At 47.2% G+C, this 26,797-nt stretch overlaps 1 protein-coding gene and 1 long non-coding RNA gene across 13 annotated transcripts in view; one reads left to right on the forward strand and one right to left on the reverse strand.

Moving 5' to 3' along the window:
• The window catches only part of SULF2 (sulfatase 2), a 124,616-nt gene that overhangs the window by 69,024 nt on the left and 28,795 nt on the right, over positions 1–26,797 (reverse strand). For all 11 annotated transcript variants that reach the window (XM_060397816.1, XM_042230246.2, XM_042230245.2 and 8 more), the window contains exon 3: positions 7,206–7,445. In XM_060397816.1, coding sequence (XP_060253799.1) covers positions 7,206–7,445 — 240 coding nt within the window. The remainder of the gene's footprint in view (positions 1–7,205; positions 7,446–26,797) is intronic.
• LOC114117637 (uncharacterized) lies at positions 7,204–26,429 on the forward strand. 2 transcript variants are annotated; one of them, XR_003591293.3, is made up of 4 exons: positions 7,204–7,462; positions 7,876–7,937; positions 16,132–16,266; positions 16,419–26,429. It is a non-coding gene; the product is annotated as an uncharacterized LOC114117637 (long non-coding RNA). The 2 variants fall into 2 exon arrangements; XR_009596130.1 differs by having other exon boundaries at positions 16,132–26,429.

The following is a 26,797-nucleotide window of genomic DNA, read 5'->3' on the forward strand; positions in this document are numbered from 1 at the left end:
GAGATGTTTGCTGTGGTGATAACGCACTGCTGGCTAAACCTGTGTTTCACTGATTTCCAGAGAGGCTGAGCATGCGCTGCTACCTTTGATTCATGGGTATAACTTATTTCTATTACATGATCTTACGCTGTGTGATATTCATCTGAACATTGGTCTGGGGTGGCTTCTGTGAGGCTGTGTTTATCATTGTTAATGTTCCTTTTTTTCTTTTTGGTCCCATCCTGCGGCATGCAGGATCTTAGTTCCCTGACCAGGGATCAAACCCATGCCCTCTGTAGTGGAAACACAGAGTCCTAACTATTGGACTGCTGGGGAAGTCCCACCAATGTGTCTTCAGTGTTTACTATGTATCACTATTCTAACACATTTAATCCTCACAAAACCCTATGAGCTAAGTAACATTATTATCCCTTGAAGTAACCAAGGCATAGTTAAATAATTTATTCCAATTCACTCAGCTAGTCAGCGGTAGAGCCCACATTTGAACTCAGGCAGAGTCCCTGCTCTCAACTGCTCTGCAAAGACCTGGAGGCGTCTCATTCTAAGGACAGTATAACTTTAGCTGGTGCGTATCTAAGTGAGCACAGTCAGGGTAGCTGAAGTGTGCTAAAACAGATGACTAAGTACATTTTGAAAAAACTGAAGATACAATTTATCCTTTCAAGTGTGTTTATATTTGAGATCCAAGTCCCCAAAGTGAGAGGAAGCCAGCACACAGAAATATCCATGAACAAATTTATATCTGTTCTGCTTAAACTTAGCACCTCTCGCTTCATCCTTTGTCAATCTCTACTGCAAACATAGGGAAACACAAAGCAAGATGATGGTAAAATGAAATCGCAAATCTTGTGAAAGATGCAAGGTTTTGAGAAATTAATTAAAGTGATGCTGGAGGACAGCCTGAAGCATGTGTGAATCCATTGACAAACAATACTCTGGTCTGCGAGATAGCTGAAGAAGAAACCATGAAAATGATGATGAGGGAATCAGTGTTTCAGAGGGAAGACTCACACGTCAAGGGATTAAGAGAAAAAACTGAAAGTGAAAGTCTCTCAGTTGTGTCCGACTCTTGCAATCCCATGGAATATCCAGTCCATGGAATTCTCCAGGCCAGAGTACTGGAGTGGGTAGCCATTTCCTTCTCCAGGGGATCTTCCAACCCAGGGATCGAACCCAGGTCTCCTGCATTGTAGGCGAATTCTTTACCAGCTGAGCCACCAGGGAAGGGAAAACTCATTAAATCCTCAAATACATTTGCAAAAATGACTCTGTATGATTTGCTGTGAAAATAGAAGGTGACATAAAGGATACCAAATGGTGCTATCATTTAAATTTGTTTAACAAATTATCCCCTCCCTGCCTCTAATTGACATTTTGATTCATCTAAAGAATCAACCCATAACCTAACCACAATTATAACATAACTTTTGTTAAATACTGCTAGACTATAACACAGAGTAAGATTATTTTTCAGAATTGTGTATTTTCACTTTTTCAAGATAAAATACTTAACTAAATACATTAACAGTTCTATTTAGTTGAACTGTTGGTCCACTTAAAGAAGGCTTTTTTCCTGGTTTCAGTCTTCCACAATTCCAGCTAACCTCTTTTATTCAAAACAGTATTACATATACCAATGACTTAAGAACTATTATTGAGGTTGTAGCTTTAACCTTCCCTTGGTATTCTTTTTCTTTTTCTCCCATAGTAACAGAATTTTTAGCTGGCCAAACGGCCACCCAGAACAAAGGCTACACTTCCCAGACTCTTCCGCCATGTGACTTTGCTTCTCATTAGTGGGAGATAAGGAGAAACAGAAAGCAGCTGAGTCTCTGACCAATTTAAGAGCACCTAAGCATACAAACCTAAACATATAATGGAGAAGGAAAAGGCACCCTACTCCAGGACTCATGCCTGGAAAATCCCATGGACGGAGAAGCCCGGTAGGCTGCAGTCCATAGGGTCGCAAAGAGTCGGACATGACTGAGCGACTTCACTTTCACTAAACATATAAAACAAGTATTAATAGACTCCAAGGGAGAAATAGACAGCAACAGAATAATAGCGGGGACTTTCATACCCCACTTTCATCAACGGATAGATCATCCGGAGAGAAAGTCAATAGGGAAACATAGGTCTAAAATGATACGTCGGCCGGATAGACTTAGCACACACGCACAGAACGGTCCATCCAAAAGCAACAGAATACACGTTCTTCTCAAGTGAACAGGAAGCATTCTCCAGGGCAGATCACACGTTAGGCCACAAAACAAATCTTAATAGATTTATGAAAACGGAAATTTTATCCAGCACCTTTGTCACATAGAATGGTATGAAACTAGAAATCAGTTACGAGAAGAAAATTGGAAAATTCACAAATACATGGAGACTAAACAGCATGCTAATACAGGGTACTGCACAACAAATCAGTTAAATCAAAAGAATGAAAAAAAGGTAACTTGAGGCAAATGAAAATGAAAATACAACACACTGAGACATACAGGACGCGGCAAAATAAGTTCTAAGCGATAAACGCCGACATCAAGAAACGAGAAAAAGTCTCAAATAAATAGCCTAAACTTTACAATTCAAGGAGCCGGAAAAAGACCAAAGACCAAAGTCCGTAGAAGGAAAGAAACAACAGAGATTATGGCAAAAATAAATGAAATATAGAGACAAAAAAGACAATGGGACTTTAGTTTCTTTAGGAAGATATATTCCTAAGTATTTTATTCTTTTCGTTGCAATGGTAAATGGAATTATCATGTCATCTGCAAAACAGTGATAGCGGTGAAAGACAACATGGAGGATAACATAGATAGCAGGTATCTATTGAGATAATCATATGGTTCAATTACTGCATCCTTGCAGATAAAAGCCCCAAGAAGAGGAGCAAAATCAGAGATAAAACAAGGAGACATTACAACTGACAATTCAGCAAGGACCTGATTACAGTATCAAGAAAGCCACCAGTCCAATTATTGAAAGAGCCAATGTTCATCATTGGAAACAAGATACAGTAACCAACACCGATACAGACATGGAATGAAATAGGAAAACTCTGAATGCATGACCACAATGTCTACTGACGCAAAGATCACTGCAAACACCAACCGGTTCTTTGAAAAGATAAACAAAATTGGTAAAACTTTAAGCTAGACTCACCAGGAAGAAAAAGAGAGAGAAGTCAAATAAAAAGGGAGACATTACAACTGACAAAAATACAAGGGACCATGAAAGACCACCACCAGCAATTATAGGCCAACAAGTTTGACAAGCTAGAGAACGTAACTAGAAGCATAAACATACCAACACTGACTGATGAAGAAATAGGAAATCTGAGCAGACCAGTTGCTACAAAGAAGGGTGAATCAATAATCAAACACTTCCCAAAAGTCCAGGAATAGACAGCTTTATAGGTGAGTTCTACCAAAAATTCAAAGAACAATTAATACCAGCCTTTCTCAAACTCTTCCAAAAAAAAAAAAAAAACAAAGCCAGAATAGGAAGGAATAACTCCACATTCATCTTATAAGGCATGCATTACCCTAATATCAAAATCAGCCAAGGACACCACAAGCAAAGAAAAGTACAGGCCAATATCTCTGATGAACATAGAACGTGAAAATCTCCAACAAAATATTAGCAAACTGAATTCAATAATACATTGAAGGTGTTATATATCATGATCAGGCAGGATTTATTCCAGAAATTCAAGGGTAGTTCACCATCCCCCAATCAATCAATGTGCACACCACATTAAAAAATGAAAGATAAAAATCATCTCGGCAGATTCAGAAAAAGGATTGGACAAAATTCAACAACGATTTATGAGGAAAACTCTCAAAAAAGTGACTGTAGAGGAACGTATATCAACATAATAAAACTCATAGCTTACATCATATTCAACAGTGAAAAACTGGTAACTTTTCCTCTAAGATCAGGAACGAGACAAGGGAACTCACTGCCACCACTTTTATTCCATATTGTATTGGAAATCCTAGTCAATGCAATGAAGCAAAAAAAAGAAAGAAAATCATCCCAGTCATACAGGAAGAAGTGAAACTATTTGTAGATGACATGACATTACACACAGAAAACCCTAAAGACTCCACCAAAACTGTTAGAACTAATAAATTAATTCAGTAAAGTTGCAGGATACAAAATCAATACACAAAAGTCTGTTGAGTTTCTATCCATTAATAACAAGCTATCAGGAAGATAAATTAATAAAACAATCCCATTTACAATTGCATAAAAAAGAATAAAATATCTGGGAACAAATTTAACCAAGGTAATGAAAGACTTCTGCACTAAATTCTAAGACTTTAGTTAAGGAAAGAAACAGAAGACACAGATAAATGGAAAGGTATCCCATGCTCATGGGCTGGGAGAATTAATGTTGTTAAAATGTTGATATTAGGACTTCGCTGGTGGCACAGTGGATAAGAAACCATCTGCCAATGCTGGAGACACGATTTGATTCCTGGTTCAAGAAGATTCCACATACTGCGGAGCAACTAAACCCATGCACCATGATTACTGAGCCTGCGCTCTAGCACCCACGAGTCACAGCCACCAAGTCTGCATGCCACAGTTACTGAGCCCCACATGCCCTAGAGCCCACGAGTCACAACTGCTGTGCCCATGTGCCCAGAGCCTGTACTCTGCAACGAGAATCTACTGCAGTGGGAAGCCTGCGTACTGAAATGAAGAGTAGCTCCTGTTTACTACAACCAGATAAAGCCTGTGCAAAAGCAATGAAGACCTTGTGCAGCCAAAAAATAAAAAAAGTCAATACTATCCAAAGCAATATATAGATTCAATGCAATCCCTATCAAATTTCCAATGGCATTAAAAAATTATTATTTACAAATTTTATTTATCTCGTTTACTTATTCATTTTTGGTTGTGCTATGTGGATGAAAACTGTGCCCCCAGCAATGGAAGCATGGAGTCCTAACCACTAGACCATCCAGTGGCATTTTTCACAGAGACAGAAAACATAATCTTAAAACTTATATGGAACCACAGAAGACCTCAAATAGTCAAAGCAATTTTGAGAAATAAGAACGCAGCTGGAGCATCATGTTCCTTGATTTTAAACCATATCACAAAGCAACAGTAATCAAAACAGTATGGTGTTGGCATAAAAACAGACATAGATCAATGAAATAGATTAGAAAGTCCATAAATAAATCCATGCATATATGGTTGGTTAATTTATGCTGAAGGAGCCCAGAATAGATGTTGGGGGAAAGGACAGTCTCTTGAATAAATGGAAGTGGGAAAAGTGGACAGCCACATGTGAAAGAATTAAACTGAACTGCTATCTTTCACCATAGGCCAAGTTGACTCAAAATAGATTAAAGACTCAGAACATATGATGTGAAATCATCATTTGATATGGGTCTTGGTGATGATTTTTTTTTTTTTAATTTGACACCAAAGGCAATAAAAACCGAAGGAAATAAGTGGGACAACACCAAACACAGCAGAGGAACATTCTTCACGACAGAATGAAAAGACAGTCTACGAAATAAGAGAAAATACTTGCAGATCATTACATCTGATAAGGGGTTAATATCCAAAATACATAAAAACTCATGCAACTCAATAGAAAAAACTAAAACAATCCAATTAAAAAGGGGGCAACAGATCTGAACAGACATTTTTTTCCAAGGAAGACATACAGATGGTCAACAGGTACATCTAAATCCACATCATTAATCATCAGGGAGATAGAAATCAAAACCACAATGAGATATTACCTCACATATGTTAGAATGTGCTGTGTGCCAAGTTGCTTCAGTTGCGTCCAACTCTTTGTAAGTCTGACTGTAGCCCACCAGGCTCCTCTGTTCAGGAGGATTCTCCAGGCAAGAATACTGGAGTGGGTTGCCATGCCCTCCTCCAGGGAATCTCTCTGATCCAGGGATCGAATCTGCACCTCTTACGTCTCCTGCATTGGCAGGTGGGTTCTTACCACTAGCGCCACCTGGGAAGGCTCCCTGTTAGAATACCAGTTATCAAAAAGGCAAAGAATACTAAGTGTCGGAGAGGATTTGGAGGAAAGGGAACCCATGTTCATTGTGGGAATGTAAATTGGTATGGCTATTATGGAAAACAGTTTGGAAGCTCCTCAAAAACTAAAAATAAAGCTACCACATGATCCAGCAATTCCACCTCTTGAGTATCTATTCAGACAAAAGGAAAACACAAATCTGAAAGCTACCTGCATCCCATGTTCATTGCAACATTATTTACAGCAACCAAGAGACAGAAACAATCTAAGTGTCTTCAGTGGACGTATGAACGAACAAAATGGAGACATCCGTTCCTCTCTGTCACTCCCGCCCAAACAAGTCCCTTGTAGCTTGAGCACAACTTCCTGGGGTTACGACACCCGAGTCACAATATCTGATTTCACAACTGCCGTGGCGCCTTACTCTAGGTGGGGAGTGTTTGTTTATTTTTCTAAATTAAAGCAAATTAAATTGAGTTTGGAGGATTTTGCAATGTTGCTGGAGGTAAGCGACTGTAACTGTGCCTTTGCCTTAGGCAACCAGCCGGGCAGGTGAGTCTCCAGAACCCACCAAAGTACCTCCTGCAAGATAAAGAGACAGAAGTCTCACTCAGTCTCCACCTAGGATGCAACACTGTGGGCACCCACTGGCAGAGGAGATGGAGCACCCTGGGCAGCGCACAGTCAAGTGTAGACGAACAGCGCGCAGTCACGTGCAGAGTAGCCAGTCCTTGCGCACTGGGCTCTCCATCCTCCACGCCAATTTTAATCCCCTTGGCCTCACCCCAGTGTTCTGGAAGCTTGTTTCATGCTGATGGCCTTAACTCAAGGAAGTAGTCCCCAGCGGCTTAAATGACGCAATTCACAGAGAACTCACGCTCCCGCCCGGGTACTTCATGGCCTCTCTACTGTATTTCAAATTTTAAAGGGGCTCACTTAAAAAAAAACACATCAAATTCCGTTGAAAAAGTCACTTTCAGGCCCCTTTATAAGCAAATAAATCTATTTTTCTAACGCATTTAGAAGGCAAGGTGTAGCTTTTAAATTAAAGTTGTTGGGACCTCCCCCTCCCCGCAGCACAGGGACCACAGCGGAAAAGGCAGCGATCCGAGGCAGGGCTCTGGGTGCCTCGTCGGTGGTTCCGTCTGCGCATGCGGCCACCCGCGGCAGCCGGGCTCACCTGTCCGGTAGCCCGTGCTGTTGAGATACACGGCAAAGGTGCGGCTCTCATGCTGTGCCTGCCAGGAGGGCGAGGAGCAGTTTTCATTGTTGGTGTAGGTGTTGTGGTTGTGCACGTACTTCCCGGTGAGGATGGAGGAGCGCGAGGGGCAGCACATGGGCGTGGTCACGAAGGCGTTGATGAAGTGCGCCCCGCCCTGCTCCATGATGCGCCGCGTCTTGTTCATCACCTGCATGGAACCTGCAACCAGAGAGGAGGTGAGACGCGGGCCGGCCCATCTCCAGCGAGCGCGCCCCACTCGGGCACTGAACAATTAGAGACGGGCACTGAGAGGCCCTGAGCAGGGCGGCACCCACACCCCTAGGAGGGGAATGCATTTTGGAAATCTCCAGGGGCAGGCTGGGGGGCACTCTTGGCATTTGTGGGCAGCCGCCCACAACACTTCCCTGGTGGCTCAGACGGTAAAGCATCTGCCTACAATGTGGGAGACCTGGGTTTGATCCCTTGGTCAGGAAGGCCCCCTGGAGAAGGAAATGGCAACCCACTCTGGAACTCTTGCCTGGAGAATTTCATGGATGGAGGAGCCTGCCTCGTAGGCTAAAATCCATGGGGTCGCAAAGAGGGGGATAGGACTGAGCAACTTCACTTTCACTTTTTTTTTCACTTTCAGACCACAGTGCAATGAGGAAGTACTCTGCCAGCTCCTGGTTCCACTGGCATTCACAGGGGCAGGTAGGTAAAAACCTGTTCATAAGTTATCTGAGCCTAGTAAAGAATTTTGTCTTGCATATAAACAGAACATCTTTTTTTTGCAGGGTATTAATATACACTGATTTTTTTTTTTTTTGGAAAGCAACCACTGTGTAAACAGAGAGAAGATTATACCTTGTTTCATTTGGAACTTTCCCAAGAACTGTTCCCTCTTAATGAAATCTGATCATGCCAACCTGGCAACCCCCGCCCGCCTTCTCTCTAAATACATCTTGTCTCTGCTGAAACGCTCTGTGTCAGTCACGACCCGTGGTGGCTGCCTTTGTCCACCTTGTCCTTCCAGCTTGGAACCCACTCCCCACCTCCCTGCACATCTCACTCATCACTGCAGCCACCCCTCCCTGGGATCGCTGTGGCTTCTGACTCCCTTGAGCTCTTACGACACATGAGGTACAATAAACCACTAGGAATGGTGATCCCACTCAGACCTGTTCTTGTTTCTCAGTGAAGCTGTGAGCAGAGTAAGGTGCAGGATGGAAAGGAGTTTGTGTGAAAACCCTACTGTGCGCCAGTGCCCGCACACTGTCCACTCTACCGAGGGCTCCAGGCATGCAGACTGCGCCTCGTTCAGTGCCCCATAGCGTGTAACACACAGTGGGCACTCAACACATGTGTGCAGAAGAATGGATGTGTAATCGCAGAACCCAGCCGGCATCCAGACACATAGGCGGTTTCATGGAAATCCTTTTTCTCTTCCTTCTAAGGCTATCCTCAGTTTTTTTCTTTTCCTTGTAGTACTTAAGGTCTATGGTTGGTTGAATGATGCCCCCCCCAAATATATATGTTCCTGTCCTATGTCCAGGCTCCTGTGAATGGGACCTAATTTAGACAAAGGGTCTCTGCAGTGGTACTAAAACATATTGAGCTGAGATTGGTTAGGATGTGGGACCTAAATCCAAGGACAAGTGTCCTTCCAAGAGACAGAAGGAAGAAGGCACACAGACATGGAGGGGAAGGCCATGTGAAGATGGAGGAGAGATGGGAAGGAGGCATGGATATCCCTCCAAGCAACTCCTCGGGCCTCCAGGAGCTGGGTGAGCAGAGAAGGATTCACCCCTAGAGCCTCTGGAGGGATCACAGCCCTGCTGACACTGTGACTGCCAACTTCTGTCTCCACAGCGATGAGGCAGTAAATTTCTGTTGTTTTAAGCCACCCAGTTTGTGCAGTTTGTTAGGACAGCAGCAGGAAGCCAATCCAGGGTCCACCCGGGGTCTGAGGGTCTTGATGGGGCCACAACCCCCAGAGACTTGAGAAGAGCACATCAGACCCGCCTTGGCACTCTGTCCCCTAAGAGGGAAAAGGAGATTTACGTGGCTCCTCTACCCAAACAGGTAAGGAGACAGCTCAAGCTTTCCCAGGGAAAACACAGATCATGTCTGTTCACTGCTTCAAATCATCCGGCAGCTTCCCTTCACACCAGTTCTTTACTGGGGGTCTAAGACTCTTGAGAGTCCCTTGGACTGCAAGGAGATCCAACCAGTGCATTCTGAAGGAGATCAGCCCTGGGTGTTCTTTGGAGGGAATGATGCTAAAGCTGAAACTCCAGTACTTTGGCCACCTCATGTGAAGAGTTGACTCATTGGAAAAGACTCTGATGCTGGGAGGGATTGGGGGCAGGAGGAGAAGGGGACGACAGAGGATGAGATGGCTGGATGGCATCACTGACTCGATGGACGCGAGTCAGTGAACTCCGGGAGTTGGTGGTGGACAGGGAGGCCTGATGTGCTGCGATTCATGGGGTCGCAAAGAGTCAGACACAACTGAGCGACTGAACTGAACTGAAGACCCTTCTAGATCAGCGTTTCCTGCCAACCCACCTCCCCGTTTCTTTGACCTCATCTATTCTTCTGTATATTCTTGCCACCTCTTCTTCTGTGTATCCTTGCCACTGACTTCCAAAAGTAGGAAGTCAAGAGACACCCAGAGTAACAGGCAAATTTGGCCTTGGAGTACAGAATGAAGCAGGGCAAAGGCTAACAGAGTTTTGCAAAGAGAATGCACTGGTGATAGCAATCACCCTCTTCCAACAACACAAGAGAAGACTCTACACATGGACATCACCAGATGGTCAATACCAAAATCAGATTCACTATATTCTTTGCAGCCAGAGATGAAGAAGCTCTATACAGTCAGCAAAAACAAGACCAGGAGCTGACTATGGCTCAGACCATGAACTCCTTATTGCCAAATTCAGACTTAAACTGAAGAAAGTAAAGAAAACCACTAGACCATTCAGGTATGACCTAAATCAAATCCCTTACGATTATACAGTGGAAGTGAGAAATAGATTCAAGGGATTAGATCTGATAGAGGGTGCCCAAAGAATTATGAACAAAGGTTCATGACATTGTACAGGAGGCAGTGATCAACACTATCCCCAAGAAAAAGAAATGCAAAAACTCTAAATGGTTGTCTGAGGAGGTCTTACAAATAGCTGAGAAAAGAAGAGAAGCTAAAGGCAAAGGAGAAAAGATATACCCATTTGAATGCAGAGTTCCAAAAGAATAGCAAGGAGAGATAAGAAAGCCTTCCTCAGCGATCAATGCAAAGAAATAGAGGAAAACAACAGAATGGGAAAGATGAGAGATCTCTTCAAGAAACTTAGATATCAAGGGAACATTTCATGCAAAGATGGGCACAGTAATGGACAGAAATGGTATGGACCAAACCGAAGCAGAAGATATTAAGAAGAGGTGGCAAGAATACACAGAAGAACTATACAAAAAGATCTTAATGACCTAGATAACTACAATGGTGTGATCACTCAACTAGAGCCAGACATCCTGGAATGCGGTCAGATGGGCCTTAGGAAGCATCACTACGAACAAAGCTAGTAGAGGTGATGGAATTCCAGTTGAGCTATTTCGAATCCTAAAAGATGATGCTGTGAAAGTGCTACACTCAATATGCCAGCAAATTTGGAAAACTCAGCAGTGGCCACAGGACTGGAAAAGGTCAGTTTTCATTCTAATCCCAAAGAAAGGCAATGCCAAAGAATGCTCAAACTACTGCACAATTGCCCTCATCTCATACGGTAGCAAAGTAATGCTCAAAATTCTTCAAATCAGGCTTCAATAGTATGTGAACCGTGAAGTTCCAGATGTTCAAGCTGGATTTAGTAAAGGCAGGGGAACCAGAGATCAAATTGCCAACATCCGCTGGGTCATCAAAAGAGCAAGAGAGTTCCAGAAAACATCTATTTCTGCTTTATTGACTATGCCAAAGCCTTTGACTGTGTGGATCACAATAAACTGCGGAAAATTCTGAAAGAGATGGGAATACCAGACCACCTGACCTGCCTCTGGAGAAACCTGTATGCAGGTCAGGAAGCAATAGTTAGATCTGGACATGGAACAACAGACTGGTTCCAAATAGGAAAAGGAGTACGTCAAGGCTGTAAATTGTCACCCTGCTTATTTAACTTATATGCAGAGCACATCATGAGAAACGCTTAATATCAATCACCTCAGATATGCAGATGACACTACCCTTATGGCAGAAAGTGAAGAAGAACTAGAGAGCCTCTTAATGAAAGTGAAAGAGGAGAGTTAAAAAGTTGGCTTAAAACTCAACATTTAAAAAACTAAGATCATGGCATTTGGTCTCATCACTTCATGGAAAACAGATGGAGAAACAATGGAAACAGTGACAGACTTTATTTTCTTGGACTCTAAAATGACTGCAGATGGTGACTGTAGCCATGAAATTAAAAGACACTTGCTCCTTGGAAGAAAAGTTATGACCAACCTAGACAGCACATTAAAAAGCAGAGATATTACTTTGACAACAAAGGTCCGTCTAGTCAAAGCTACGGTTTTTCCAGTGGTCATGTATGGATGTGAGTTGGACTATAAAGAAAGCTGAGCACTGAAGACCTGAAGCTTTTGAGCTGTGGTGTTGGAGAAGATTCTTGGACTGCAAGGAAATCCAACCAGTCCATCCTAAAGGAAATCCGTCCTGAATGTTCATTGGAAGGACTGTTGCTGAAACTGAAACTCCAATACTTTGGGCCACCTGATGCAAAGAACTGACTCATTGGAAAAGACCCTGATGCTGGGAAAGATTGAAGGCGGGAGGAGAGGGGGACAACAGAGGATGAGATGGTTAGATGGCATCACTGACTCAATGGATATGATGAGTTTGGGCAAGCTTTGGGAGTTGGTGATGGACAGGGAGGCCTGGCATGCTGCAGTCCATGGGGTCGCAAAGAGTCGGACAACTGAGCTCCTGAACTGAACTGAACTTCCCTGTCCCTTGCTCGCTTGGCTACGTGAGCTTCCTCTTTGTTTCTCAGGGGCTCCAGGCTCACCCCTGCCCCAGGATCTTTGTACTTGCTTTCTCCCTTCTGCTGGGGACTGCCTCTGAGACTTTGCTGGCCGGTCCGATTATTCAGATCTCAGCGGTCACCTCCTCCACAAGTCCTGGCTGAGTACCCCATCTGGAGGAGCTCCCTGCTTACTTGCTATCACACCCGTGTACGTTTCTTCTTAGCATTTTCCTCCTGAAATGGCCTCCTTTACAAGTGCCCTTATTTGTAATCAGCCTCTGCTTTTGGACTGAGAGTTCTCAGTGATCCAGGGTGCTGTCCATCCACTGCCCTCAGGGACATATAATTGATGCCCTGTAGTATCTCACTGAACAACTGAAGGGGAAAGAGCAGAGCCTGCCCTCTTGAGCCCAGTGCTGAAGCAGTTTTATAAGAGATGCCCGCCTGGAACTAGGTGTGTTTCCTGAGCCTCTTGGCTAAGGTCACCCTGGTGGGCAAAGAACTGGCTTTGTGTCTGACCAGGAATCATCAGGCCCTGGAGCTATGTGAGCATCTGTTGCCAAGGTCACCTGTCCTCCTGAGAAGTCCCAGTGGGTCCCATCTGTAACTGGTGGCAATTAGAGGGTTTCTACCAGGTGTGATAGCATCACTGACTCAGTGGACACGAATCTGAGCAAACTCCGGGAGACAGTGAAGGACAGGGGAGGCTGCGGTGCTGCAGTCCATGGGATCACAGAGTCAGACGCGACTGAGCGACTGACACCAGGTGTGAAGTCGCCCTCTGGAGGGGATGGAGGTGGTGGGCTTTCCGAAGCTCCCCTCCACCAGCTGGTGCAAACTTGCTGGAACCTTCAGAGGGAGCAGGCCTCAGGATCAGGGTCCTCACCAGCCTTGGGGTGCATCCGTCTAGCCTCTTCCAGGTTATGCACCAAACCTCCCATATCTGAGAGGCCATCCTTGGCTCCACACTGAAACTGCTGCCCCTCCTTCCAGCACCCCCCACCGCCCCTCCCTGCCTCACCTGCCCCCCAACACTTACTGCCCTTGGACAGTTCACTTATTTGTGTGCTGCCCATTGCTCCACACTGGAACAGCTCCAAGGGAGCAGGGATCTAGGCTTATTCTCTTTACTGTCGTCTTCCCAAGCCCAGAACAGTGCCTGGCACAAAGTGACCGTTCAACAAACATCTGCTAAATTAACACAAAAATATATCTCACTCTGTGTGTTTCCATATAACTCAGGAGCCCAAGGGGGTCTATGTTCATGATTCGTGTGCATGTGTTGTGGGTAGTGGATTTAAAAAGAAATCTGACTTCAACTAGCAGCTAACAGACAATGTGCTGAGCCTGCCATACTCCCCAGCACCTTCTAGAGTCTGACACCAGCTCTGCGCCGTCACGTTACTTGCCGGTCCCTGAAGGCCCTGGTTTGGCAGCTCCTAATATAACCTAATTGTTGAGACAGCTCTAACTCGGCCCTAGGGTAGAGGGTGGTGCTGCACGTCCGTAACAATCACAATTAACGTGGTGGCTGTCGTCAGCGGACTCTGCTTTACGCACTGTGCTGGGCACACGGCTTGCACCGTGTTACTTAATCCTCCCCGCAAACCACTGAACGGAAGAGGGAGCCAGGAGCGGGGAGTTAGGTGCCCGGTGAGAACTGCAGGGCCAGGGAAGTGTGACGGGAGGACTTGAGGCCAGCGTGTTTGCCGGCGGAGGTGGGGGTTTCTTGTCACGTCCAGGAAGCATCCAGTGGACACCACTGAGGGGTGCTGATAACCCGGGAGGGGCGCGGAGGTCCCTACACTCTTGGTAACTCTCAGCTTCAGTGAGGCTCAGAATCATCCCCGGGACTGTCGTTTGGGTCCCCATGTCATCCTGGACGTGACTTTAGCTGACGCACCAGCAGGGACAGTGGTTCGGGGTCGGTCACGTCACCAAGTGCCAGGGACCCCAGTGTGGGAAACTGATTTCCATTCACTCCTTCTCCAGGAGAAAGTCTCGGGTGGGTGCAGGGATGTGGTCATGTCCTTAACACTCACACGCTTCCTATTTCAAAGGGAAGAGATGAGGCCACGCCCTTGGAGCTCCGGGTGCAGCAGCCGTATTAGCTTAAACTTGACTGCATGGTTTAACCTTCCTTCTACTTAAGGCAAGTGATGCTAGCTTCTCATTTAGGGTAGTAGAATCCTGTTCTCAAAAAATAATGACGGCCATTTCAAAAAATAGCAATATAAGTGGCCCACGGACACAGTGAAAATCGTGGAAGGGTCGGGGAATGGCTGGCGTTTGGCACAACCCACAGTTTCTGCCCAGTGACGTTATTGCTAAGAGACACCTTGGGTGTCCTGAGGTCCTCCCCTCTCCCCTAGTCTGTTGTTGCTCCATCGCTAAGTCATGTCTGGCTCTTTGCAACCCCATGGACTCCTGCACACCAGGCTCCTCTGTCCTCCATTATCTTCCAGAGTTTGCTCAAACTCACGTCCATTGAGTCGGTGATGCTATCCAACCATCTCATCCTCTGTTGCCCCTTCTCCTCCTGTCTTCAGTCTTTCCCAGTATTGGGGCCTTTTCCAATGAGTCTGCTTTTTGTGTCAGGTGGCCAAAGCATTGGAGCTTCAACAACAGTCCTTCCAATGACTATTCAGGGCTGATTTCCTTTAGGATGGACTGGCTGGATCTCCTTGCAGTCCAAGGGACTCTCAAGAGTCTTCTCCCACACCACAGTTCAAAAACATCAATTCTTCAGGGCTCAGCTTTCTTTACGGACCAACTCTCACATCCTTCAGTTACTCAGGCAATAATCATGGCTTCTCTCTGGTCCCATCTTTCTGTTTCCACACCCAGCCCATCAGCAGAGCCTGCTGCCCTTTCTTAAAGGACACCCACAGTCAAGAGTCTTGTCGCCTCCTCCCTGAGCAGGCAGTCATTCTCTTTCCTCTGAATTAGGTCCACTGCTTCCTACGTGGACTCTCGCCATTTATTTCCAAAGGAGTAGCTGCGGTGGCTCATCTCAGCATCATCCGTGGCTCCTACTCACCCAGAGAACAAAGTCTGTGAGGTTGAGTGCAGCCCCTGCGGGCCTAGGCTCCCCATTCTTCCCCACCCCCTGTGGTCCTTGCCTCTCCTCACGCTTGGCAACTTGCTCCCACCCCAGAGCCTTTGCCCAGGCTGTTCTTCCTGCTGGGGATGCCTTTCCCCAGCAATCCCAGGGCCTGGGTCCTCACCCCTCCTTGTTTTTACTCAAAAGTTCTCTTCCTGGGGGGAGGGGTGATGTACAGGTAGGGGATTAAGAGGTACAAACTATTAGGCATAAGATAAACTGCAAGGATGTACTGCACGGCACTGGGAACACAGCCAATATTTTATAATGAGTATAAACGGAGCATGACCCTTAAAAATTGTGAATCACGACACACTATGCCTGTAACTTATAATATTGTACAACGACTATACTTCAATTAAAAAAAAGTTCTCTTTTCCCGTGAGGCCTGCCCTGCTGACCACATCCACAATTTTACTCCCTTGTTGCCTGTATTTCATATCCTCTTCCTTTTTACGTTTTACGTTTTCAACTCTGCACGTGTTGATCTAACACACTATATCTCAGGTTGGTCAAAAAATTTGTTCGGGTTTTCCCATAGCATCGGCTGGCAAACCCGAATGAACTTTTTGGTCAACTCACTACTCTGGCATATTTACATCTTCATCTTGCTGGTCACCCTCTCTGTAGCCCTAGATGTCAGCATCACGAGAGCTGGGACCACTGACTATGCCCTGAGGTCTAGGGCAGTGCCCGGCACATAGTAGGTGTTCAATAAATATTTCTTGAAGGCATGAATCTAGGGTAGTCCAGGCAGAATCAAGCCTTTGCCTGCTCTTCCCAGACCACAAGGCAAAGAAGGACGCGCCCGGTAACGAGGACTTGGCCTTGCTTCGGGCTCTAGAGACTGCGGAAAGGACGAAGCTGGCCGCCCACCCGACCTCTCAGACACTCCTGGAAAGCAGGGGTCTGCCACCCGGTGAGTAATTCGCCTGCAGTCAGCCGCCCTGGATGCTGCCTTGGCAAAAGGCAAACAGCCTCCGGGACTGTTTCTTATTTGTAATGGGCTCCAAACCAGGGTCGCCACGTGCCCCTCAAGTCACATGAGCGATGGTCTACTCTTTCCAACAGTTGCCTGCACGTGTCTGCTCGGGACGCCCGCCCCAGCCCAAATAAGCCGGCTGCAGGGAAGCTGTGTCAATCTGCTATTAGAGCACAATCTAACGATGCCCTAAATGACAGCGCATCTGGGCGTAAGCAGCGCGACATGTTAAGCCACCCCTCGGGGACCGTAACCTGCTTGATGAGAACAGCCACAGTGACGGGGCCCGATAAATCCACATCTGGAACGGGAAAGCATATGATCTCATCTCCTTGCCCGGCACAGCCCTCATGCAGATGGACAGCTCCGAGGGGGAGGGAAGGGGCTGGAAGACCAGGCCACACAGAAATAAAAAGGCCAGCCAACCAAAACTCCTGTCGTCCAACACACGCCTGCGGACATGCAGACAAAAACACAGCCGGCTTCTTTCCGTGATCACACCTTCCTCCCTTGCCAGGGTGCTGACACCTTTCTCGGTGACTCCGGTGGACTGGGCAGGCCCCCTCCCCACCCTGGTGACTTAAATTTTGGTGCCCAAACCATGCACCTGCCAGAAGCACAGTGTATCCCCCACACCCTCATCTGCCCTCTCCCTTTCTCACTGCTTTTTTTTTTTTTTTGCAGGGGGGTTGGGGGGCTCTCAGTGTACCACCAGGGCTATTATTTATTTGATTTGAAATTTTTCTTTAATGTGGCTTTAAAAATTTTGTTTTCAACCCAAGCGACAATGTAAAATTCTGGATTTGATGTGCTACTTAGATTTTTTTTTTTTTGGAAGCATATCAAAAGAGGTTTGTAAGTAGTAAAAATCAATGTTTGTCAACCTGTCACATAAGATGATTTTGCGCATGACCTATGTCATACATAGAAAGGCATGTGGGGAAACGCCGATTTAATGTGCACTTCTAGAGGTCTGGGTCAGGGCAACCACCATCTCTGGGGACTCAGCAGGTGCTGGGGGCTCTCAAGATTCAAAACATGCCCCGATTTTGGCCGTTCCTGGGACTTAGGTGGCTCACGTCTATTTTCTGTCCTAGAAGTCTACATCAGCTGCGAGGAGACACACCCTACATGCCCCTCCCCAAGACAAAATTCTGGAGCCCCCAATTTGGGTGGCATAATAGAGGAGGTGTCGGTTTTGATGGATAACTAAGAGATACGCTTTCTGATCTTTGTTTTCTTAAAATGAGAGGTAAACACAGTCTGTGATGTCAGACCCTCCTTGGGAAAGTTGTGGGAGTTGGGACATGGTTAGCCAACCCAGGGTCCTGACTTAAATCAATGTTTAACCATTGCTATTTCTTACCTAGACTATTGTAGAATTTTAATTGAGATAAATATATGCAAAGCCTTTAGTTCAATGCCTGGCATAAACAAAAGACTCAAAACATGTTAGCTTTTAAAAATGTAAATTACAGTAGCTCCCAACTATATATAGTGTAACACAGAGGTCACAAATTGAGCGCCTCCTGTAGACTGCAGTCCATGGGGTCACTGAGAGTCGGACATGAGTGAGCGACTTCACTTTCACTTTCCTGAATTGGAGAAGGAAACGGCAACCCGCTCCAGTGTTCTTGCCTGGAGGATCCCAGGGACGGCGGAGCCTGGTGGGCTGCCGCCTAGGGGGTCACCCAGAGTCGGACACGACTGAAGCGACTCAGCAGCAGCAGAACAGGCTCTTGACTGCGTGTTGGATTTAGGTCTGCTTGGAAGTGGTTAAAAATGTGAATTAATTGCTAACTTTTAAGTTTTATTCGGGAGATTTCACATCAATCCGGATTTTAGGCTTAGCATGAAAATACACAGATGTGGCCTTGATGGGCACGCAGGTGGGTGGATCTGAGTAGCCAAGGCTGGTTTTAGAAGGGCCCCCTCTCCAGTCTGCATGGCCCCCACCAGGCCCACTCCCCTCACCCGCAGTACTGGCCTGGCCCTGCTGCACTGGGTTTGCCCTTCTCCAGGGGATCTTCCCAACAGGGGATCGAACCTGGGTCTCCCACATCGCAGGTGGATTCTTTACCATCTGACCCTCAAGGGAAGCCCTTGCAACCGTTAGCTGGTTCTATTCCAGCTGAAATGATCAGCTAAGTAAACTTGCAAAGCAACACTGTGGCCTGGAGACCCACAAAAAGCAGGCTTCAAGGGGGCATAGAGGGTAGTGGGTTTGGGTAAAAGCTGGAACTGAGCCTTGCCCTGGACAGGCAGGGGCTGGGGGGCTGTGAGCTCAGGCCATAGGTGGGGAAGCACGTGCGTCCTGTACCAGCCTCCAGCCGCTGGTGGCCACCTGCCAGGCTGGAATTTAAGCAACAGCCCTTGACTGGCCCTCAGCTGGCCCTTGAGTGTCCTGGAATCACCGCACTGTCACTGGCTCAGATTGTGAGCTGCCAGCTCGTGGCAACACCTGCTGAATGGCCACATCAGGCTGGGCCCCATCAGATCGATGGCCCCAGAAGTGCTCTGTCCCCAGCAGCGGGGCGAGGGGAAGGCCTGGGAAACAGACAGCAGCAATCAGAGGCCACCTCCGGCCCAGGGACCCCATTGCCTCCCGAGCAGTTACATTTGATCCCCCTCCTCCTGTTGGAGAGTTCTCACTGCTGTCAGTTGGCAACAACTGCTGTGCCTGCAACTCAATCCAGAAAAATCCCCTGGATTCCTGGGACCTGCTTCTCAGACGAGGTTTCCTCATGGTGGTGGCAGAGGAAGAACCATTCCTAACCCTTGGAGATTACAAAATAAAATTAAATATTATTCTTGATTTCATCGATAAAAATCCAAGGCTTAAAACTGGTTCTTAACCCCAAAATCCGTTAAAGTAGATGTTGAAGAGGCAGAATTGGAATTTCGTTAATGAACACTAGACTGAAAAAAATGAGAAAAATTATGCAGTATTTGCAGAAAAATCTGCAAACCAGAGCCAGCAGAAGCTTCTGGGAAAAAATTCCAGCTCAGGCTTTCTCAATGGAGGGGAGGTGCCCTGGGGCAGGGCAGGTCATGGGTATAACAATGGTGCTCAGCAATGACTGCCAATTTCCGCTCTGAGGAGCTCCACCCAGAAACATCCCTCTTGCTAATAATTTTCCAACTTGCTGCCCCTGCCAGAGGCCATTGCCTCAATGAGGCAGCCTCTCCAAGGTGTTCTGTGCATTTTTCAGGGTGGGCTAGAGTCAGTCACCCAGCCACCGTCCTGGTGGGTGATGTTGGCAAAGCAGCTGACGTCTGTCCCAAGTCTGAAAACCCATCCCTCCTCCCCCAGTCTCCTATCTCGGTAAACGGCACCACCATCTGCCCAAGAGCTCAGCCAAAAACCTCAGTCATCCTTGATTCTCCTTCCCTCCCCTCCCACTTGTACTCCATCAACAAGGCGTGCTGACCTTCAAAACAAAACCTGCTCGTTTACTCCCTTCCCTTCAGCAGCACCCCCAATCACCTCCCACTGGGACAACTGGTCTATCAGATTCTGCTCCTGCCCCCCACTTCTCCACCGGCAGCCAGAGCCACTGAAAGCATGAAGCACGCATGCTTGACCTGCTCAGAACATTTCAGTCACTTTCCATTGGCCTGAGAATAAAATCCAGACCTTCCTCATCTCATCCCTGCCCTCACCCCTATCCTTCTCCCCTCTCCCTCCCCAGGTCCAGCTGCCCTCCTCCAAGTGCTTAACATCCGGTCTGGGATGTTTCTCCCCCAGGCTTCCAGTGAACATCTCCTTCTCAGGGTGCCCATCACATAACCACATCCACCGCTGGAGTTGCTGCCCCTCCCTGGGACCCCCGCTCCTGATTTCTGGTGTGGCTGAGACCCCAGGTTGTCCACCAACATCTGTTTCGCCTTCTTTCTTATTAACAGGCCCTGATTTTAATCTTCAACACACCCCGCTAGGAAACTGCATTTCTTAGACTCTCTTGCAGTGGGAGTGGTCCTCCCTTTAACCTTCTGGATCCACCTTCTGCTTAGTTCTCCAGCCCAGGGATCTGACCTGGATGGGCTGGACCCACTAGTGGCTTTATAGTCTGGCTTTGGCTGAGTTTGGCTGATGGGGGGCCCTGGCAGGAGATCAGCAAAAGGAAGCGCTAAGATGAGGGTCTGGATTCCTCCATCTCACTCCCTTGGTGTCAACAGAGGGTGACAACTCCCATTGAGTGGACCTATGTCTTAAGGGTTCCAGTAACCATTTGCAGCCCTAACCTCCTTGGTCTTGGAGTAGAGATGACCCCACTGCTACTAACTAACCTCGAGTGCTACCCTATCATTAGTGATTTATCCACACTTGCTCACCCCTTAGCAAAAAGTTAAACCCTCATTGAAAAATCTAGGTTTGAATGTGTCCTGTATTTCTTGCTGACATCATGTGACTAATTAAATAAGTTCTGTCTGTGTTGTAGGTGATGTCTGGGGTGAGTAAAGGGAGCTGACTTGACTTAAAGGTCCATTCTCTTCCCTTCTGCCTCCTCCTCCTTGCTATCTGGAATATGGCTGTGATGGCTGGAGATCCAGCAGCTATTCTGAGTCATGAAGGTGACCTTAAAGATGGAAGCCACACCGTAAGAAGAATAGGATACAAAAGTAGAGAAGGAGCTTGGGTCCCTTATATCCTTGAAGCCACCCAGCTGGCCCTGAACAGCCAACTTCCAGACATTTTTATGTGATTAAGAAGCAAAATTTCTGTCTTGTTTAAGCCACTGTTATTTTATATTTTCTTTCACAGGCAGCCAAACCTAATCCTGATACACTTAGCTTCCAAAATTTAAGTGATCTCCTAAATGGTGCTGAATTTAAAAAAGATCTTGCAGGAATGTGCTTGGCAAGTTGAACACCAGGGTGGGTCCAACTAAGTCTCTCTTCCTCCTCAATGACCTGCATCCACATGTTTTTCTAACACCAGTGAGCAGCGGCAGGAATGTCAGGAGCTGGTATCGCGGAGAGGCTGTGTTGGAAGTTACCACCGATCTGGCGTCCGGAATCTGGGCACACTATCCTAGGCTTCCAGCCATTTGGCTCCTGCAGAGCACCCAAGCCTGCAATTTAGAATTGATTTCTGAATATCAGTCTGCAGCACAGGGTGTGGTTTCCTTGTGTTCACAGATGGAAAGAGGCAAACAAGTGTCTGGCCAGAGGCCCTCCAGAGCTGCTTTCTCAAGTCAAGCTCTCCCATAAGACAGCCCTCCAGGCTGCAGGCTTGCCATTTGCAGGATCACTGGCCCCTCTGAGCATCTGGTGAAGGTCTCTGACCCAGGAAAGCACGAACCAGCACATGATCTGCATGTAATTCCCGCCCCCCCCCCATTCCTGGCCCATTCAGGCCTGGGCCTCCCCACTTGAACTTCTGACTCTAAAGGTTGACAGCCTTGGACTCTAGAACTGAGCTCTAGATAGCTTTCCCCATCTCTGTAAATAGACAATCCATTCCCCACCCCCAACCCCCACCAGATGTTCAGGCCGAAACCTTGGCGTTATTCTGGACTCCTCTCCCACTCCACATCAGATCCCTAGCACATCTTGTCAGCGCCACCCTCTAACTCTGGGTGGTGTCTGACCACTTTGCCTGCTCTGGTCTGAGCCGCCACGATCTTGTGCTTGGACCACTGCCGTAGCCTTCTGACGGGGCCCATCTCCTGCCTGGACCATTGCAGCAGGCCCCTCACTGCTCTGATTGCACCCCTTCAGTCTATTCTCCACAAAGTAGCCGAAAGGTTAAAATTAACACAGAAGTCACATGATGTTAATGTCCTTCCCTAGTGTCCCTGTCACTTGGAAAGTCACAGCCCTCCCCCTGGTGCAAAGATCCTGCCTGAGCCGCTCTGCCACCACCATCCATAGCCTCTCAGACCTCGCCTCTCCCTGGCTCTTGTGCTTACGCTGGTCTCCCATCTGCTGCTCTGTGAGCCTGCCTGGACTGCATCTGCCTCAGGGCCTTTGCACCCACTGCTCTCTGCCTGGAACGCTCTTCCTGGGGGAAAGAGCTCTTCCCTTGACTCATATTCCCTAACCTTCTTTGCCCAGATACCCCCTTCTCAGTGATGCTGCTCAACATAAAAATCACAGCTTTCCCTTTTCCCTCCCCTCCTTGCTGACTTCCCTTGTTTTCTTCTGACAGCTTTTTACTATCTCATATATTATTGGGTTGGCCAAAAAGTTCATTTGGGTTTGTCCATATGGTGTTCTTAAAAACCCAAATGACTTTTTGCCAATCCAATACATATTTTACATATCTTTTAAATGAACTCTTATCCTAGAATGTAAGCTCCCTGAGAGCAGAGGTTCTGCCTATTTCATTGGCTGCTGGATCCCGCTTGGCACCCTCTAGGTACTCAACACACATCTCCTGAACGGATGAGCCTGGTCCGCCCTTTGGGTACCTGGCTTCAGAGGGAGCCCTACGTGGGGGCCATGGGTGTCTTCTGGACTTGACAGCACTCCAGCCGTCCTGCCCGCCTCTGGCACCAGCTCTTGACATTTTATTTTAGGGTATCACTCCTCCCTCCCTCTCCCAGCCTTCGTGGTTCATGTGAGGGTTGGCCCCATCCCTGGGGCTCCAGGATATTAAGTCCTCACCAAGAAGGTTAGGTTCATAGATCATCTTCCTCCAGATGAGTAAACAGATGCACAGAGAGGCCAAGTAACCTTCTCCAGGCCACACAGTCAGCAGCAGAATGAGAGTTTGAACCCGGCTGTTTCGCTAGAGTTCTCATCTTTACATCTCTATTGGAGTATTTTCACTGAAAGATATTCCGAGAGACAAAGGCTTCTTTTGAAGGTGAACACCTGATCCGCAGTTCACGTAGTCATGAGCGCCACACCTGAAACCCAGCAAACTGAGGAGGTCTCTGAAAGGCACTTGTTCCTACCTGGTGTGGACCTCCAGGAGAATGAGCAGCGAAGCATCAGTGCCTGATATCTGCAGCCTGACTGTTTCCGTAACCCTCAGACACAAGAGTTACTGCCAGGTGGTACCCATATAAGACAGGCCCCAACACTCAAAACCTGTGATCAGACTCCAGAAAATTTTTCTCTTTTCCAGTCACCATCCTGCTGATTAGGTCAAGGAGAAGGTCTCAGGGAGGGGCTGCTTCCCCTTGAACTCCTCTCTCAAAACTGCCCATCACCTTTTATAACAAAGCCATCCTGGCCTCAGCCCCATGGGAGGCAGCATCTTGCCAAAATAGAAAAACACTCCTGTTCTTATTAGACTTGGTTTTGCAGTGACCTTTTACTGCAGGCAGTGAATACTAGTTTTCCATGTACAGTCATAATTAAAGCTTCCTTTTCAAATAATACTTAAGCTTCAAAAAGTAAGTCCAGTTCAAGTAATAGCACAGACGGCTCTGGGATGTTGCAAATATTCTGTTGCTCCAGGCAAGGACCGTGTCCAACTCATCTTGGTGTCTCAGAGCCTGTCCCAGCCCTGGAGGCTCACCAAGGGTTTGTCTGGATTGAATTAAACCAGAAACCCAGGCGGATTCCACCGGTTTCAAGGCCTATTTGAAGGACACCATGCAAATGAGACCTTGGCTCCCCTACGTTTCTCCTTGTTCTACCCTCCTGGTGAAGATGGCAGCCAAGACCCTACCAATCTCCAAGAGTCATCCAAACACAGGGATTGTCCCCCAAAATACGCTGATAGTGGAGGCCACTTTCTGACCAATGTGTCCTAGAACCTGGCCCCCTGGCAATGGACACTTCCGAGTGACCACTCAGGAAGGCACGTCAAATGCACGTAGGGAAAAAGGAAAGAAAAAAATCAAGATCCAGCACCCCCCTTGCAATCAATTCAGAGGCAGGAAGAGCCCCTCTTCTGTGCTGTGTCCCATACCAGGTCTCTCATCCAGACCCTAATTAGGATGGACGGCTCTTCTCCGCCCCGGGACTGGAAGAAAGCCTGGAATTATCTTAGTCGAGAAGGCTCCAGCCCTGAGAACTGTCAGAACTGCCGCCTGGATGAGCAGAAAATAGCAGATGATAAATTTTTTAGGACCACCCTCCGCGTGCCAGTTGTTGCTGACTGTGAGATAATGTGCTGGCCTTTTGGGGAGCATGCATTATTGATCTGGGTCTGTCTGGTGGTTTATAAAAAGCCCACCCTCCCCCCACCCCCCCCCCACCACCTTGCCATCATCCCTCACCTCCTGAAAGCAGCACAGCCTCCTCTAAATGCTGCTGGAGGGACTGGCTCCTTCACGGAAGGGAAGACCGATCTGGGCAAGTGGGTGCCAAGGGAGGAAACTGACAGATGTCATTGAACATGAGGGCTCCAAACCCACTGCAAATTCCACTTCCTGGAATTCATCTTTCAGAAATCCTTGCTCGCCGACGCAAAGATGCACGTATAAAGACATTCTTGAGGACTTCGCTGGCGGTCCAGTGGTTAAGAATCTGGCTTCCAGTGCAGCGGACACGGGCTCGATCCCTGGTCAGCGAACTAAGATCCCACATGCTGGGGGGCAATTAAGCCTGAGTGCCGCCACTACTGAGCCTGTGTGCTCTAGAGCCCACACGCCCCAACTAGAGAGAAGCCCGTGGGGAACCACAAAAATCCCGCATGGCACGACCAAGACCTGACACAGCAAATATTAAAAAAAATAGTTTTCTTTGACAACAGTATTGGTAACAGTGCAAGCTACTAACAAACCCACTCCCAATCCAGAAACAACTCAATAGCCATCCCCCAAGAGATGGGTTAAGTAGAGTTGTGGTTAAGACCATAGGCTCTGGGTTCAAATCTTATTTGGCCACATCCTAGCTGTGTGGCCTTGGACTAGTGACTTAGTTTCTCTAGGCTTCAGTCTCTGCATTCAAAGGAACAGGAGGGATCTAGGCATTTTAAGTTCGCCCTGGTTTTCTCTGCTTTCCTCTCTCCACGTCCTCATCATGCCCGAAGCTCCTTTCCTTATATCTGTATACGCTTTGTTCGAGAGTCACAGGTGCAAACCTACAATCAGATTCTGACAGGAGACTGAGGTCACGCAGCTGCAGCAAAAATTCAGTGCTCCTAAGAGTGGATGTTCAATCACTAGCCTTGGTTCAGGTCAAAAATCTAGGATCCCCTTTTGTCCTCAGCCCCCGACCCATCCACCCATTCATGCACGTCTTCCGGATTCCGTGTTCCTGCCCTGGTCCCAGCTCCCATCCTCACCTGCCCCGTTACAGTCCTGTCCTTCCACTGGCACCTTATTTCAGCATAACAGCCAGAGGGATCCTACTGGAACCTAAGTCAGGTCAGCCCCATCTCGTGTCTATTCCACTACAAATAAACCTCAAAATCATCACCATGACGACAAGGTCCCACGCAACCTGGCCTCATCGCTCTCCATTTATACCCCGGCTCTCACAGCTCCAGCTCACAGGCCTTCTTTCTGTCCTGACCCATCGAGCTCATTTCTGTCTTTGCCTTTCCTGTTCTCTCCAGCTGGAGGGATCCTCCCCCAGCCCCTCTCCTCCCAGCACAGTGTACTTAATCAATATCTATTGGATGCATGAATAAGCGTCCGGGGAGTCTTGAATTCTCAACATAACTCTGATGGAAACAGCTTGAGGGACCCCACGAGGCATGACCAAGGTGCGCTGAGGTCAGGTGCTGCCTGTGAGTGCTCTTTGCAGAATTCTGCCAGAAACAAAACTCATGGCCCCATGGCCACATTCTATAGGCTCCCCACGGTTATCAAATTTGGCTCATTCTAAATGCTGCTGGGGAGTTGTTCAGTCACTAAGTCGTGTCCAGCTCTTTGAGACCAAGTGGACTACAGCATGCCAGGCTCCTCTGTCCTCCACTATCTCCCTGAGTTTGCTCAGATTCATGTCTATTGAGTCAGTGATGCTATCTAATCGTCTCATCCTCTGCTGCCCCCTTCTCCTTTTGCCTTCCATCTTTGCCAACATCAGGGGCTTTTCCAGTAAGTCAGCTCTTTGCATCAGGTGGCCAAAGCAGTGGAGCTTCAGCATTAGTCCTTCCAATGAATAGTCAGGGTTAATTTCCTTTAGGATTGACTGGTTTGAGAAACAGGCATCCTATGCGTCAAACTGTCAATAAAAGCCCTAGGCTATGATTGCTTCTGGCTGCAAATTGTTTTTGTACCAATCAGCTCCCTGAATAACATCTATACTTGTGATCATTACTACAAATCATTAAAAAGGAGTGGCTTGGATGCATATAAATCACCTTTTCTTGGTGCTTAAAAGACTGATTTCAAAAACGGTGTAGGTTTGCATTTGGGTCATCACCACAATGTTATGTTTGACTGCAAAGGCTTTTCTGGTCAACCTTTAAATCTGTTGCCACCGCCAATATTTAGTTTTCCTTTGACTGTGGACAGAAGCTAAAAGCCTACCCCTCACCTGGTCAATTGTGGCACTCTTCACCACAACCCACGGTAGCCTCCACAATCTGGCTCCCTTCCTTCTCTCCAGGGGCATG

This window comes from Ovis aries, chromosome 13 (assembly GCF_016772045.2).
Source record: "Ovis aries strain OAR_USU_Benz2616 breed Rambouillet chromosome 13, ARS-UI_Ramb_v3.0, whole genome shotgun sequence".
In the NCBI taxonomy this organism is placed as follows: Eukaryota; Metazoa; Chordata; class Mammalia; order Artiodactyla; family Bovidae; genus Ovis; species Ovis aries.